Source organism: Cucurbita maxima, unplaced genomic scaffold (genome assembly GCF_002738345.1).
Source record: "Cucurbita maxima cultivar Rimu unplaced genomic scaffold, Cmax_1.0 Cma_Scf00080, whole genome shotgun sequence".
Classification (NCBI taxonomy): Eukaryota; Viridiplantae; Streptophyta; class Magnoliopsida; order Cucurbitales; family Cucurbitaceae; genus Cucurbita; species Cucurbita maxima.
In genome coordinates this window covers 203697-220118 of record NW_019272096.1, presented here as the reverse complement: position 1 = coordinate 220118, position 16422 = coordinate 203697, and the positions used below count along the sequence as shown (strand labels likewise).

The 16422-nt window shown below is 33.7% G+C and overlaps 2 protein-coding genes across 6 annotated transcripts in view; one reads left to right on the top strand and one right to left on the bottom strand.

Moving 5' to 3' along the window:
• LOC111472623 (cysteine protease ATG4-like) overlaps positions 1-717 on the top strand; it is a 6848-nt gene extending 6131 nt beyond the window's left edge. For 3 of the 5 annotated variants that reach the window (XM_023118238.1, XM_023118237.1, XM_023118236.1), the window contains 2 exons: positions 64-134; positions 236-444. In XM_023118238.1, the coding sequence (XP_022974006.1) occupies positions 64-134; positions 236-444 (280 nt within the window). Of the gene's footprint in view, positions 1-63; positions 135-235 lie in introns of those variants that run through there. The other 2 variants (XM_023118235.1, XR_002715459.1) reach the window with 2 other exon arrangements.
• A 7093-nt stretch (positions 718-7810) lies between these two features.
• On the bottom strand, positions 7811-16219 carry LOC111472624 (guanosine nucleotide diphosphate dissociation inhibitor 2-like). Its single transcript, XM_023118239.1, has 13 exons — positions 15920-16219; positions 15101-15163; positions 14911-14994; positions 14641-14748; positions 14349-14521; positions 11557-11668; positions 11374-11454; positions 11182-11244; positions 10904-11005; positions 9719-9843; positions 8482-8692; positions 8292-8366; positions 7811-8002 (listed from the first exon to the last, which is right to left on the bottom strand). Exons 1-13 carry the CDS (start codon positions 16004-16006, stop codon positions 7952-7954), a joined length of 1335 nt encoding a protein of 444 aa, XP_022974007.1. The 5' UTR covers positions 16007-16219; the 3' UTR covers positions 7811-7951.
• Positions 16220-16422: the final 203 nt, after the last annotated feature.

Here is a 16422-nt window from a genome sequence, read left to right as displayed (position 1 = left end):
ATTCCTTTTTTTTTTTTTTTTTTTTGGTCTCTCATTTATATATATCTATGTTGGTTTCTGTAGTGTCATCCGTCACATCCCGTTAGAATCAATAGATCCTTCTCTAGCAATCGGGTTTTATTGTCGAGACAAAGGTTTGCACACCACTCTAGCTGCATCATTGTGGATGGGAACTTGATTGAAGCGTATCATTTTGTAGAACTTAATCTTGGTTTCTTTTCTTTTCTGGGGCCAGATGATTTTGATGACTTCTGTTATCGGGCATCAAAGTTAGCAGGCGACTCATACGGAGCTCCATTATTCACAGTTGCTGAAACACATTCCTCAAATTCAGTGAGACACGGCAATGCATTGAATGATGGTAGTAGATTAGTAGTGGACAATGCCGATGTGCACGTGCCAGACGACGAAGGGGCGCAGGAGGATGACTGGCAATTACTCTGATGAAAAAACAAAGAACACCTTGGGGAATCTGGGATCGTTGAATTCTGGCTAATATGACTGAATAGATGGGAAGGGTATGCCTAATATGTCAATTGTTTTAGTTTATTTAGTGTTACTTGTGCCAAATGCATTAAGCCAATTTAGGTTTTTATTTGTTGAATTTGTTTATTCTTGGTTCATTTTCGGATGAGGTTAGCCTACATTCGTGTGTATGTGTATAATAAGCAGGTTCAATTCCAATTCATAATGAATTATTAATGCTCTGATTACTTAGAAAACTAGGAAAATTATGTATAATGTCTTCTTTTTTTAGTTCATGAAACAGGAAAGGCCTGGAAATTTTGACCTTTTAGGGGTTGGTGGAAGGTTTTGCATTGTCTAAGAATCAGGCAACTGCAGTTGCATGTGAATGCTATCAGAATTTCATGCATATTCCATGTTCCATTGTTCCATTGTTCCATTGTTCCATTGTTCCATTGTGTTGGCTAATAAATCTTAAATATGCAAATATTTGGATCACATAATTCAATAATTGTTTGTAGTTGCAACATGGCAAAACAAGTCTTAGAGGCAATCATTCTTTCACCAATTGGCTGTGTTGAGGAAAACTGATGGTTGAATAATAGTACAATGTTAGCCTAAACGAGAATTTGGAAGGGAGTTCTGAGCCATAGAGGAAGGGTTGGTCGGGGGAGAGAGACTTGGGGGAAGGGGTTGTGAGAGGAATGGGTTTTTCTCAACAAAATTAATAGTAATTTTTATTTATTTATTTATTTATTTTACCTTGACCTTTAATCTTGTCCCGAATCTTAAGGTATTTCATACCCAAATCTATGAGTTGGACGTCTTGCTTTCTGCGACACCAACTCTCTATCTTTCTAAGGCCAGTCTCTTGACTATAACTCAGCAACCTCATCTTGTAGGGTTAAACATTCCTTCTTTAATGCCCTATGACATTATCATAAGTAAACATCTAAGTTATGCAGCCTAATTCATACCTCAAGTTCATACATAGATGTAACCTTTCATATACTACTTTATAGGTCTATACTACATACCTGGTCATGACGGGGCATGTCCTCAAGCGGAATCACAAGAGGTGTATGACTCTCTACCTACACCAATCTATAGGACTTAAAATCCAACTACTCTGGTACCAATTTATCATGATCCAATTTTGTGGGGATTATATCTAAAAAGACGAGACAAATAAAATAGGGTAAAATTTTGGCAATTTAAAACCTACATCATATTTAAAAAAACAATTGAAATCTAATACAAGCGGATGTTGCTCCAGTTTACTACACATGGAATGAGTAATGGATACAATTTCAAACAAAACATAAAAAAAAAAACAAAAAAACAATACACACATAGGGTTGACACCCTAAAACAATCCCGATTGCGTAGTTCTTGAACACATTGTCATCTCCGCCAGGGGTTAACAGTCACCTGAAAAATAAATAAAGAATAGGGTGAGTATAAAAATACTCGATAAACAACTTACTTGTAGGCTCTCATCAATTTCTTCTAAGTTACTACGAGATTTTCTAGGCTCTTGAAAATTCGAGCCTATCTCTATAGCTATTTGAGTCTTAGGAGAGACCTTATAGTTCTGAGCAGTTCTTTGATCTAATTCTTACCCCTCGAGGTATTTGTAGGTTGCTAAACCTTTATGTATTTCGACTCAGGTAATTTGTTTTACCTTGACAGTGAATGATTGATATCTTGGATTGAGGTATGACCTCATCATATCTCATGGGATTGTATGACGCCTCTTTACATATCGCAGCTAACTTTACATTAACATTGCTAATGTAAAGTTAGCTGCGACTCTTCCATAGGAACCACCATATAGTAAAATTAAATGAGGGAGTGGCCTCTTGTGCCAGCCAGCTACTAGTCTACTTATGTGTTCCCTCGTCCCCTCTTAAGGTGAGTTTACAGGGTAGTGATCTTGTTCAAGGATCCCCTGACTATCTCCACACACGATAATGACTCTCCTCTCCAGTAATACTACCTATATTAGTTCCTCTCCCCTCTCAAAATGGTTTTACGAAATCACTATCTAGGCTATCAACCTGTCTTTATAAACTATAACAACTTCTCATACCGTCATAACGTGCCATCCTATTTGACCTTAGTTGAGCTTGACAGTACAAGTGTAACGACCCGAAATTTTCTACTTAATTTAAGGTCGCTACTGTATACGTACCATAAACATTGAATGCGGAAGACTTCATTGAAACTCCATAAAACATAACTTTTATCTTAAAATACAGCCATGGATTTACGTATTTCAAAAACATCTTTAAAACAACACAACAAAAGACTAAATAAAACGTTTAAGTTGAAAACAGTCTAAGAAAATAAATATCACTATCCTATGCATGTGCCATGGTCTCGAGTTGCGATGTCGTCGTCAGCCGTACAGAAATGCCTTGCGTTAACCTGAAAAATGTAGTAGCACATAGCTTGAGTATTTAAAGAAATACTCAGTAAGTGACCCCACTATTGAGGTTAAATGTAACAATCACATGCAATGAGATGATGAGACCTATCTTTCATTCCGTTTTTTCTATGGTGCTGTCCTAACGGATAATTTTGGACGTGTACCATATACTCTACACACAACCCATACGTGCGAGTATGGGCTCACCAGCTAGTTCGCACACCGCTGGGCCACCTTCCTTATCCAGTGGGCATACTCTGGGAGCCCCTTAGGTCGGACACCCGCTAGAACTAGTAACCGTCACGGAAGCGCTATGCAAAGCATAACGATCGTTGTCCTGCCATCGGATGTACGTGTCCATACCCTCGTGATGGGATAGGGGTATCCCCAAATGCATGAGCACACATAATGCATGAGGTCCCAAAACTTTTCCATTTTCATTATCCTTTAGTACAACCCCGCTAGCATTATGTACATATCATATCCTTTTTTATATCGTTTCAGATATCGTTCATCATTCATGTCATGTCATATCCTTTCTCATTTTTCAGTTCTCAAATCATACATAGTTCTAATGAGGTTATATTTCATGCCATTTATCGTAATTCCATGTCATTCGTATCATGCTGTATACACACAATTTAAGAGACCTAACATAACGTTCTATGCTTTTAACATAACATTTCATCATATACACATCATACCATGACATATTGCATCACAATGTATCACATCATAAACAAGTCATAATGTAAACACTTTATAGTCATATCGTTCTCTAACTTATCATAGTTTTAACGTTGTTATACCTATCACAGACATATCATTACATGAACGTACCTTAGTCATCTCATCACAAAAACTTAACCTAATGCTATCGTTCTATCAATCTATCACAAACTTATCCTTTCTACCCGTAACCTAACCATATTCTTCTATCAATCTCTCTTATCCATATCATTCCGGTAGGTAACCTAACCTTAACGTTTCATGAACATATTTTACTCCTATCGTTACATTTCGTTTTGTGCATCCTTCTTGTATCCTATCTCAAACATATCCTTGAATACATCGTACCGTAATTATTATTATACAATTTACATGTTATAACATATACATAACATATAAGAAGCATGTCGATCCACAGACAATTCACACATATCAATATATATGACACGTGTAGAACCACGGGGTCGTGTCAACATCAAATATAACCATGTCGATAGTAAGGTTACTTACCTGGTTAGCTTAAGTCGTTGTCACAAATATATTTTTAATGAAAGTTCGATTCCGTCCTTTGAAATTCGAGTCAACCTATATGAGCCCATGACATTAGTTTCAGGTTTGAATACTACAACATTATTTTTCTAATTTACATTAGTCCCGTTAAAAGTCTTGAAATGTTATATATATGTAATTATATTTTTATTAAAAATCTTCATGCTTACTATTGTATAAGAGGAGATACAACTATTTCAATTTATGCTGGGATTTACAACTCTCTGTGTTGTTTTTAATTCCTTAATCTTCTTTTTTTTTTATTTGTTGCCTTTTAATTATGTTCTCATGTGTTACAAATTTCTAGTGATCTCTGTTTCCAAATCTTTCCTTATCTTAGTGTCTCCTATTCAGAAGTTTTATTGGTCATTCTATTTTAATCTATTCATTTGGCTACTGATAAAAATTTAATCTAATATTTCTAATCTTACGTGATTTGCTAGAATTCATATAAATGATTGTGACATTTAGTTTCTCAAAGCTAGATCTAACTATAATTGACTGTGATTTCTATAAAAAAAAATAGGATAAAAGAAAATGAAATTTAATATATATCTTATGAATAAGATCTATTCTCAACTGGGTTAAAGGTCATTCTCATTTTTTTTTCTCTCTTGGAGTAAATCTGACAATTATTGTTTTTCTGTTTCTTTTTCAGTAACATGTAAGATGGGTTGAGGAGAGATAATTGCGGGAAGGGATGAAAGTTAGTGGAGAGGAGTGGAGAAATGTTGTTTGTTTGTTTTAATTATTATTATTACTAACTTTTTTTAATTATTTTTATTTCTTTATTTCTTTATTTCTTCATTTATTTTTGGGCTATTACGACAGGGGCACTGCTAGGTCCTCAAATAATACTAATGAGGTATCGGAGGGAAATAGGAAGCAGTTGAGCTCTAGTGATATCGTTCACTCTACTAATAACTTTGTAAGCCTTCTTTAGTTTCTTTGGGTGTCGTGGAGGTTTACTTAATTCTTAGGACATCTAGGTGATTTAAATCTCGAACTCACATGTTCACGACACTCAGGACTAGCTTCTCGGGCCTAATCTAATTTCTATGAGCACTTTGACCTCTAGTGCCCTATACTTAGCTTAGTACATTCGTGCATGTTTTGTTAGGGAGATAATCCTATCAATCACCTAAAGCACGAAAAAAAATTATCTAAACATTCATATAAGCTCAACAAGGAGATAACGTTCATCAATCATCTGGAACATAAATCACAATGTCTCATCCTCTTGGAAAATATTTAAAATAGCATTCATATTAGAGTCCCATCCTACGAGCATTTTAGTAATTTTCTACCTCATACATAACATTCTTATCCAAAATTCTCTTCATAGTGTCCTAATCATGCAGATTTTAATTACCCAAGGCAAAATATCCTCGTATGCTAGCATGTCCTAGCAATCCCTACAAATATTATTTGAAGAAAGTCTAAATGACTACTTACTTGGATGATGTTTGCATTCCCGAGTTTGCCTTTTCGCTTTCTGGGAGCTTTAAAATTTCTCTGCTAGGTCCCAACTCAAGTTAGAATAAGGTTAGTATGGAAATCAAAATGAAAAACATATGAAAGAAAGTCAAAATGAGACAAAAACTATCTACACATGAAATTCGAATTACCTTGTTGATCAAATATAAGTCAAGAATACTTATTTGAGATTCAAATCACTACACAAGCAAGATTGGTCATGTCAAGCTTGAATGATTCTAGACGTGCAATATAAACTACATAGAATTGAAGAAAAAAAAAACTTAGTCATTGGCTAAAGGAAAGCATAAATGTTTTTTTTACTATATTTTTCAAGTCTCTTTAGAAAGGTAACATACATAACTTTATATATCCTCAACATTAAAACCGTTAACCTTCCATGAGACATCCCAAAAGTTGTAACTTTCATATTTTATGTCCATAATTAACCATTGTGAATACTTTTATGGTCATATTAATTATTCACTATGCAAATAAGTCTTAAAATACATTAAGAAAACACAACTCTAAATTATCATACACCCAAAATTTGAATCATCTCAGAATAAAAGAATCTTGATTCTTTTTTAATATAGCATTAATTGCAACATCGGGTAATAATTTAAACATTTTCTTCCCATTTTCTTAAAGTCTATTACATCATTGATGTCTTAGTTCATATTAGATGTGCTTAGATATTCATAGTTTTTCATATGTGCTTATGGTATGTCATATTAACTTAAATGACATAAACGTAATCATAACAATATAATCAACATGATCAGCAATTCATGTAACTGTATGTCTCACAAAAATGTATAAGAATATCATGACATCAAATATTATCATGTAGAGGGCTATGATCACACGATATTCAGGCTTCATTCAATTCATCTAACTTTCTAACTTAATCGTAGACGTTCTAACAATAAGTCCGCTTATTAGTTTTAGCTAAGTCGATATCACTAAATTTTTGTTAACTAGTCGTAGCCTAATTCCGCCATTTGATGTCCTTATTCATGGAACTAGATTCACCCAATCTTCCTAAATCAATTCTAAACAACCATAATTTAATGAGCTTGTACAAAGACTGAGTCACAAAATATTTAATCTCTTTTTATAAATTTGTTAATTGAGATAAATTAATATTTCGAGAGGATGATCCTCTACGACCCAATTTTAATCTTGAGTGAATTATGAACTTTTATTTGTGAGAGATTGTTCTTTTATTTTCATGGGTGTGAGTGAGTTTTATAGCCGATTTAATAAATCTATCATTTTAAAGACTTGATAAAAAAATCTTCCCAGGTAAGAAAGGTAGATGAGTATTTTTTTCATTAAGTGTTAATTTTGAGACTTTAATAATAGAACTCTACCCCTTATCTTATGACGAAGAGAAAAGTTTATAACTAATTATAAATAAATTATTCATTAGATGATTAGTGGAGCTTAAGATGCAAGATATAATATTATCCGGGTAAAACGAACTTTTACCAAATTGTCATTACGAACAACTCTTCAAGGATTGATGTTCATGTAGTGGTCATACCCATGAATACAACTTGTCCAATAGTGCATAAGAGTGCAATTTTAGGTCTAAAATAGAGTGATTTTGAGTTAATGAAGCAAGATTAATTTATTAAAAAGTTTAATAAATTAATTAGGTATCAGATAGGTCATAAACTCTCCATTATGGCTCATAGTAACACTAAAATGATGAATTTTTTTATATTTTATATGTTCGAATTAATATTCGATATATTAAATGAGAAAAGTATATATTTATTTTATTTGATACATTGAGAATAGAATAATATATGATGCAACAAACATATATTAAATTTGAATGAGATCAAATAGATTAATAGTTATTGGAGATTTTAGAAATTTGAATACAATGCATAAACGTTACATGGTAAATTTGGTCCCATGATTTGAAGATTATTTGTAAGAGTTTTAAACATGAGGCTTCATCATCAAACTATATGAGGAAAAAAAAATTAAAACCATATCTTCATTGACATTAGCACCAACCCTGTATGGGATTGAAACAAATAAACTAACGCGTTTACCAACAAGTACTTGTCAATTATTTTCAAGTTAATATCTTCATTGATATTAATATTGGAACAAAATATAAATTTAATCAGTAGACCATAATAAAGAATGCAATCAGTGCATCATCATAAAATATAAATTTATAATTAGTCCACAAAAATGAAAAGAAATGAAAAAAGGAAAACAAACAAACAAACAAACAAACTAACACTAGCAGTATTAGATTGCATAATCGGAGCCTGCTCATTCTTCTGCAGCACTGGCAGCACTCAAATCCACACTCAGGTCAACAACCTGAAAGTGAAAACAAAACCACCATCCAAATTACAAGATTGTTCACTAACTTCTCTTTCAATTTATTTCATGCTCTGACTATGAACCCCTTGCTTTTAAAGCAAAGTCTTATTTTTACATCATGATATAATGCATCAGCTGATGGGTCCATTTAAAACAAATCCGACCATGAATCATTACTACAGCTACTAACATGATATATATACCGTTTGAATCGCTATATGCTTCTTCTATATGACAAAAATGTTTGAATTTAAAGTTATGAGAGTTGGGAAAAAAGGATACTCACCTTTCCAGTTATCAATGTATACATGTTGAGCACATCAATGACAGTTGACTCGAAATGTGTTGTAGCATCGTAGCTCTGTTGCAAGTGAGCAGTGAAATGAATTAGTTTATTACACACAACACACAACACACACACACACACAAGCGCGGAGGCATAGGGGCTGGAGAAAAAGCTTTCAACGTGAACTCACCATGGATATAAAGCAATTGTCCCGAGATGATTCATTAGCTGGCTCGTATCTATCGTATGTATCAAAAAATATCTCATCAACAGCTCCCAGCAGGTCAATTCCCGGCTTTAGTTCTGCCTTGGGATTATTAGTCTCAGCTTCTGTGGTAACAAAAGCAATAAATTTTCCTCTTGGAGCAACATTGTGAGAGTAAGAGCAACAGAAAACATACCTGTCAAACACATCAAGAATTATAAAACTATATTTTGAGAGATGGGAGATAATAGGGACCAAAATACAATGGATTCCAATAGCATCATCACTCAGAATTACAACCATATTTCCACAGTTCTACTTGATGATCAAAGGGTTGTTTTTTCTTTCATTTTCAATTCATTTAGTCAATGTATTTTCAATAAATCTTAAAATTAACCATTATTGATAATTTGATAATTTGAAGTTAATTTTTATTGAAATTGGTAAAATAAAAGTAATAATTTCTATTCAAGGAAAGACACGATGGAACAAAATCCTGTATTACAAGGACCAAAATAGTATTTTAACCTTAAACTTTTTTGTTTTTTTTTTTTTCCTGATCAGCTATAGAAGGGTGAACTACACATAACAAAACACTTCAAATGAAAAACCACTAGTCAAGCGCAATTGAACTAACTGGGTATCCCGATTACACGATGATACAAGCTACAATGTGGCAATAAGTTATACCTCATCCAACAAACTGATATATGCGAACTACAACCAAGACTTCTAATTCTTTAAAAATATTTTATAACGAGACACAAACCGTATATAACCCACAAAATAATTGTATAAGAAACTTGTCAATAAATGGAAAAATGAATGTTTGTTATTATGTAATAAATCTTCAAATCTTCCTTTGATCTCATTAGGTGAGAAATAGCCAATAGCAGCCAGTGGGTCAATAATAATATAATGGAAAAGCCAAAAGTGGAGAACTAATCATGGGGAGTTTTCTGAAATTTTGTCAAAGGTATCTAAATACATGTGAAAACCAACATATTTGTAAAAAATGGAAACAAAAAAACAATCTCCAATACAGATACAATAGACATAAAAAAGACTAAAATGCCTGCATTTTCCTAAAACCACCCAACATAGTTTCAGAACATCAGTTGAATGTATGAAAAGTACAAACACACATAACCTACCTATCTAATGAGGAAAAGGCAGAGTGTAATTTCTTTTACTCTTTAGAAAGTACTATACAAAAACTTACATGTCCGATCTGCGACCCAACTGCTTCTGCGGTAAAATAATTTGTACTGAATGGGAATCATTGGTGTTTGGAATTGGGTGGCTCATTATAGCCATGGCCCTAGCAACCTTACCGATCTTCCTGACCTGTTTGAAGATGCATAATATCACATTAGTTCTTCGGACTTCATAATATAAACCAATATAAACCAAGACATCTCAATCATGCAATATGAACTTCAAGGAAGATGGGAAAAAATTGTTCAAATTACCATAAGATAAACTCAAGTTACAATTCATGTCATAGAAGAATCAAACTTCATTTATTCTTGGATGGTTACAAATATTGGGTGTATAATAATTTAGAGTTATGGTGTTTCATTAATGTATTTTAACACTTTTTATTTACTTTTAAGGTTACATTTAAAACGTGGCTGATTATGGTCATAAACTATGAAAGTTACCACTCTTGAAATGCCTCAGGGAAGGTCAATGGTTTTCATTTTGAGACTATATAAACATGTATGTTATCTTTTTAAGGTAGATTTGGAAAATGTAGTTTGTGAAAGGGCTAAATTTCTTTGCAATTTTATATAGTTTAAGTTGCATGCTTAGAATCATTCAAGCTTGACTTGAGTGATACAAATCTGGAGTGATACAAATCTCAAACATGTGTTCTTCCCTTGAGATATTCAATTAACTAGGTAATCTAGATCTTACTTTCCCTTGGAGTGATTCCTTATTGTTTTGGGGTTCTTGGATGTTTAGATCTAAAGGTCTTATTTTTCAATAAGGTTGGTAAGATCAAATTCTCGAGGGTTATAATCATTTGGGAAGAAATCATATTGATTTGGGAGTTTTAGCATTTGTCATCTAGAAGTTTGCATATCCAGGGGGTTTATGAGGATTCCTAGATCCAATTGGCTAGAGTTATCATATCACTTCATTAAGATTGGTATGGTTTAGAGATATCATCATGGTTGTCCTTGAGGGTTGAGGCTATTATATAATGACATGGATAAAGTGACCATAAATACAAGGGCTCCATTTACTGATCAACCAAGTCTGACAAAAACAATAATAAATAATCCGACAAGGAAAGAAGAGAGGCTCATGGTATAGATGGTTTGAATGTGCAGAACCAATCTCAAAATTAGATGAGTCCAGATAAGCAATAATGATTTGGAAAGAGCATTAAAGCCCTTACCTTGTCGGGCAAGTAGGAAGGATCGCAGACAACCTTTTTGCACCTGGCAGTTTCACCTTCTGATGTGACACCAACAACTTTTCCTTCATCATCAAATTCAACCTAGCATTCAAAGATCAAAGCCACTTTACCTTAAAGAGAGATGAAGATGTTTCTGAAATGTTTTGCCAAAGAAAACTTAAAAAAGAATATGAAAAAATTGTTAGAACAATGAAGTGATATGAAGTAAGAGAAAATGTAATCAAATATAAAAACAGATAGTAAAATTTAAATTGCACCTTGCACTCAGGTTTATTTAGCATATATGTTCCACCGTAGACAGCACTAAGGCGGGCAAATGCCTGCAGGAAGAGAGAATAAACAAAGTAAGTAACACATACCTAAGACAGATATAAAAAAGAGAACTGAAGTTGGTGCTAATATATTCTCTCTAGAGTATGTAGAGGGAAAAAAAAAGAAGGGAAAGAGACCTGCGGAAGCTCCCCTAATCCATATAGAGGATAGATGTACGGAGACCCTCCTTGAAAACGAGCCATAGACTCCGCATATAGCTATCTCACAAACAAAAAAAAAAAGGGAGAAAATAGATATTTAATGCACAGGAAACATGGCATGAAGAAGAAAGTACATTAGCAACTCTTGATGGCTGTCACCTTCATTCTCTTTACTGTATCTAATGCAGGCAGATTAAGATAGCTATCATCTCTATGAAGTGCCAATGCATGACCAATGAAGTCAATAGTGTTGTCATCAAGCCCATATTTTCTGTTAACCAAAAACAATTTTATTTAAGCATATTAATTTGTACAAAATAATAATAAGGAACTTTACTATATTGAAAAAATACAGAAAGACATCCAGATATAATATGAACAAGAAGAGCAGTGGGGACACTATAAAGGCAACACATTAAACACAATAGTATGAGTAAAATAACTATCCACTTATGATATAGAAGCGGAAATTTAGCTGAATAACAATTATGTGCCTAAAAAATTAGTATTTTTATTATTTACTAGTCTAGATAATTAATTATTTTTTTCCTATAAAAAAAAATCATGAATTATTTTAGAAAACAATGTTCTGATAAATAATTTGATAGAAAATAGTTAATATATCTATTTATCTATCTACCTATCTATCTATATATAGAGTCGGGCTGGGTTGAAGAATATATCTCGTCTCCACTCCATCTTTGAAAAAAATCGAGGAAATCTTTCTCCTTGTCCAAATCTAACCTATTTGAAATGAGGATTCCCAACCCTGTTCATGCCAAAGCTCCCTTGGGGACCAAACTCTAGGATTTCTGTCACCCCCATATTCAGCTAACCTATGACACCATTCGTTTGTCCACCTTCTCTAAAGAGAAGTTTTTTAACCTGTTTAAGCTCATCAAGAGTTTTGAGGTGGCTTTTGGTTTGAATGTCAACCTCGATAAAACAAAGCTTTTGGGAATTAATTGCAATGAATCTCTGGTTGAAGAAAGTGCCAACCTCTTGAATTGTGCAATCAATTCTTGGCCTAACGTACATTGGGCTATCATTGAATGGCAATCCTAAACTTTCAGTCTTTTGGAAAATGTTCCAAACAGCTTCAAGGTAGAGCTCTTTTCTTTTCTTTTCTTTTCTTTTTTCCTCCAAACACGAACCCCTTACTTTGATCCAAGTACTGCTCAAAAGCCTCGTTTACATATCACTTGTCTCTTCTCAAGATGCCATGCCTTTGAAAGCATTTGTGGAATTTTTCTGGGAAGGTAACAACAATAGAGTTTGTCTCATCTTGCTAACCAGCAAAAAGTCTATTGCCCGCTCCTTTCTGGTGGTTTACAGATAGGATATATCTTCTGAAAATACTTGGTCTTGCATCTAAGGATACTTGCCATTCTTTTTCAACTTTGAAAAAAGTCCTCTTTGAAGAAATGGCACTCTGGCTAAAATTTTGCACCTCCCATATAGATTGGTGGTCCAATGAGAATACTGTTAAACTTTCCAAGGCCCTTGGCGGAAAAGCTGTGATTCTAAAGCTCTCATTATGCTACAATTTCCTATAAAGTTGGGATGGCCTCGATTACAACTTCTAGGAGAAAATTTGGCTGGAAACTACCTCTTGTGTACTGCCTTCATATCCTCCAACGTGTATATCTTCTCTACCAACTCTTTCAAGACCGTAGCCCAGGTTTGGAATAAGAATTTCAAGATTAAGAAGGAATTTGAAAGATGAAGAATTTCAAGATTGGCTCTTTCATGGATTATACATGGAATTGAAGGTGTCTTTTACCAACGTTAATGACTCCAGGTTTTTGCCCTTGACCCCTTGGGTTCCTTCACTTGTAGCTCCCGAGATTTGAACACTCCTAAAAAGGCTCAAAACTTTATTCTTTCCACCATGGTTCCAAAGGACAACCATCATAAAAAGGTCAAAGTTTTCATCTCAAGTTCTATTAGAGCATCAATAATCAGGACAAAGTCCAAAGGAGAATTTCTTTAATGTCTCTCTCTCCAAGCCCATGCAATCTTCGAAAAAAGGAAGCGGAATCTCAAGTCCATGTTTACATTCAATGTCGACAAGTAACCTCTTCCTTCGAGATTTGAACTCTCCTAAAAAGGCTCAAAACTTTATTCTTTCCACCATGGTTCCAAAGGACAAACATCTTAAAAAGGTCAAAGTTTTCATCTCAAGTTCTATTAGAGCATCAATAATCAGGACAAGGTACAAAGGAGAATTTCTTTAATGTCTCTCTCTCCAAGCCCATGCATTCTTCGTCAAAAGGAAGCGGAATCTCAAGTCCATGTTTGCTTTCAATGTCGACAAGTAACCTCTTTCAGGAGCTTGCTTTTCTCCTTTCGCAAATGGTTTCTACTTTAGACTATAAGGTAAAAGTCAATACTAATTTGCTCCTCACTTATCACCCTTTCAAGAAGGCAAATAAGCTTTGGCTAGCTTCTTATGGTGCAATTAGATAAAGAGAAATGCATCAAATTTTGTAGGCCTAAACAAAATCTGCTTTCCTTTCTTCATAATTTCAAACTTATTGTGGCTTCTTGGTCCTCCCTAAGCCAAGGGTAGAGGATTTAAAAATTCAATTAGTCATGGAAAAAAAATGATTTTTTTTATTTATTTTTTATTTTTTACAGCAAAACAAGTCTCAATTAGCAAAATCCAAGCAAAGTGATAATATTTTTCACATTAAGATTAAGAATAATTCCATAATCTACCCACACAGACAATCCTCAAGATTGTGGAACATGGTCATATCCATGTCATAAGATGCCTAGAATTCAATTTTGATGAGGCCATTGTAGAGGTCATTGCAGGAAATCCCAAACAATCATTAAAATATCGTTAGTAAGAGTAATTTAAATGTTTCTGTTAAGAGTTGATTTACTATAAGTTCAGAGTTGAGTAAAAAATATGACAAAGGATATGTATGGAAATTGAAACATACGCAATCAATTCTTTTGTTGTCACTCTTGTCAAGTCCATTCCCTCATGCGTCTTAGGATTACTTTCATCATAGCCCTGAACATAGATGAAGAACTTGCGAACACGGCGCTTCTCAAATAAACCCATAAGTGGAGATTTGAGTGCTTCCATATCTGTAGCTGGAACTTTGTGAATCTATAAAAAGTCATTTGGCATCATTAAGGGTTTTTTTTTATAAGACTTGATTTTTAATCAAAGTTAAAAGATAAACAGTGTGGAAACTTAAACAAGGGAATAATGAAAACAGTAAATACCTTTCCCTTATTATACACATAGCTACCATCAACAGCTTTAAAAGATAAATACTTGGTAACATTTGTATGGATAAGGACACGCACAAGAGTTCCATTTGCCATCATAAACTAGCCAAAATAGAAACACATATGTATTAATATAAAATTGTAGACAACAAGAAAACAGGATCATTAGGAAATAGAAGTAACACAAATATATCACTTGACCACTAGTTAATTTAAAGTTAGCAAGAAATTTGCAAAACAACATCAAAGTAGGGGAAGGAAGACCTTTGGAATCATGTCCACGTTATATTCCCTACTAGAACCCAGCTGGGCAGGTGGCTTGTCTTCTCCCTTCAACCTCTTCCAAAGCTGAAAATCAAATTAAGATAGAAAATACATAGTATGATTAAAGAAATAGCAAAAAAGTAAACTGGAGTTCACTAAAATGATGTGATTAGTCAGCAGAAAAGAGGACCTGAATGAGATTAAGTGATGAAGACTCCCCTCCATAATAGTCATTCCTATCCATGTGCAGAACCTAGTACATGAGAAAAGAATGCCAGAGCACTATACATCAGAATGAAACAAAAGCTTGGAGCAATACATAATCCATATGAACTGCTAGTCGCAAAAAACCAAGTCAGGTGTGTAGCATTACTTTGGACTTAATTGTAATAACCAGAAAATACAACACAATCCTAATAGCAGTGTATACAAAACCTCCTCCATAATTTAAATAGAGAACAAAGCGCTGCATATACAAGCATATGCATTCACTATGCCAAAAAGATCCCACAGCTCCACTTAACAGCCAAGAAATATGAAAACTGTACCTAGATCCTCACATGATAATGAAGAAGTTTGTACCAGAGCATGGAGTAATGAATATCGACAAGAAGTCCCGGCCAGTTTCCTCACCTCATCAGCAATTCATTACTTTGCAACAAAATGGCCGACAAAATATGAAAATTATGGACATAAAATTGCATTACAGGCGATGCACCATAAAAAAACAAAACAAAACAAAACAAAACAAATCGTGATATAATGATATCCGATTTCTTAAGTCAAGTGCGGAAAACAAAGATCCCTCTGATTTGAAAAGAAAACGATACTGGATTAGAGGAATTCAAAGATACAGATAAAATTAAGATAAATGCAGGAAATGAGAAGAACTGGTAAGATCGATCACAATCAGAAACAAATAGAAGATTCATCGAATCATTTAAAATTGAAGCAAGTGAATTATAGAGAAAAAAGGCAGTGGAACAAAATGAATATGCAAAAAGAAGACCTTGAGGCCATCGACGGAAAGAAGACCACTGAGGATGCACTCCTTGAGACCGGTTCCAAGCACAATAACGTCGTATTCTTCATCCATGGCGATTCCAGGTCTCGAAAACGAAGAAATAAAGAGCAATCCGGGGGAAATGAAAATAGATCTACAATAAGATTTGATGAACGGCAATCTCCTTGTTCACCTTAGAGATTCCTAGAGAAGTCGATCGGCATGCAATGCAAAATTATTACTTCTTAAACTACACACAAACACATCCACCTTTGCCTATTTTCATCATTTTCAAACTCCAACTTTTTTAATATATGTATTTTTTTTTTCTTTTACAATTGCAATATAAAATATCTCATTATCTCTTTCCTTCAAAATTAATGACTATAATTAATTCACATGTATTTTTCACCCAAAAAATACATATATATATAAAGCTTAAACTATATATATATATATATATATATATATATATATATATATATATATATATATATATATATATATAT

What these genes read in the sequence shown, in the direction of transcription:
- LOC111472624 (XM_023118239.1), bottom strand. Translation starts at nt 16,006, where the DNA reads ATGGATGAAGAATACGACGTTATTGTGCTTGGAACCGGTCTCAAGGAG. An exon ending in ACAACAAAAGAATTGATTGC is followed by an intron (nt 11,669 to 14,348) that starts GTATGTTTCAAT and finishes TTTGGTTAACAG; the next exon opens with AAAATATGGGCTTGATGACA. An exon ending in ATACATTGATAACTGGAAAG is followed by an intron (nt 8,003 to 8,291) that starts GTGAGTATCCTT and finishes TTTCACTTTCAG; the next exon opens with GTTGTTGACCTGAGTGTGGA.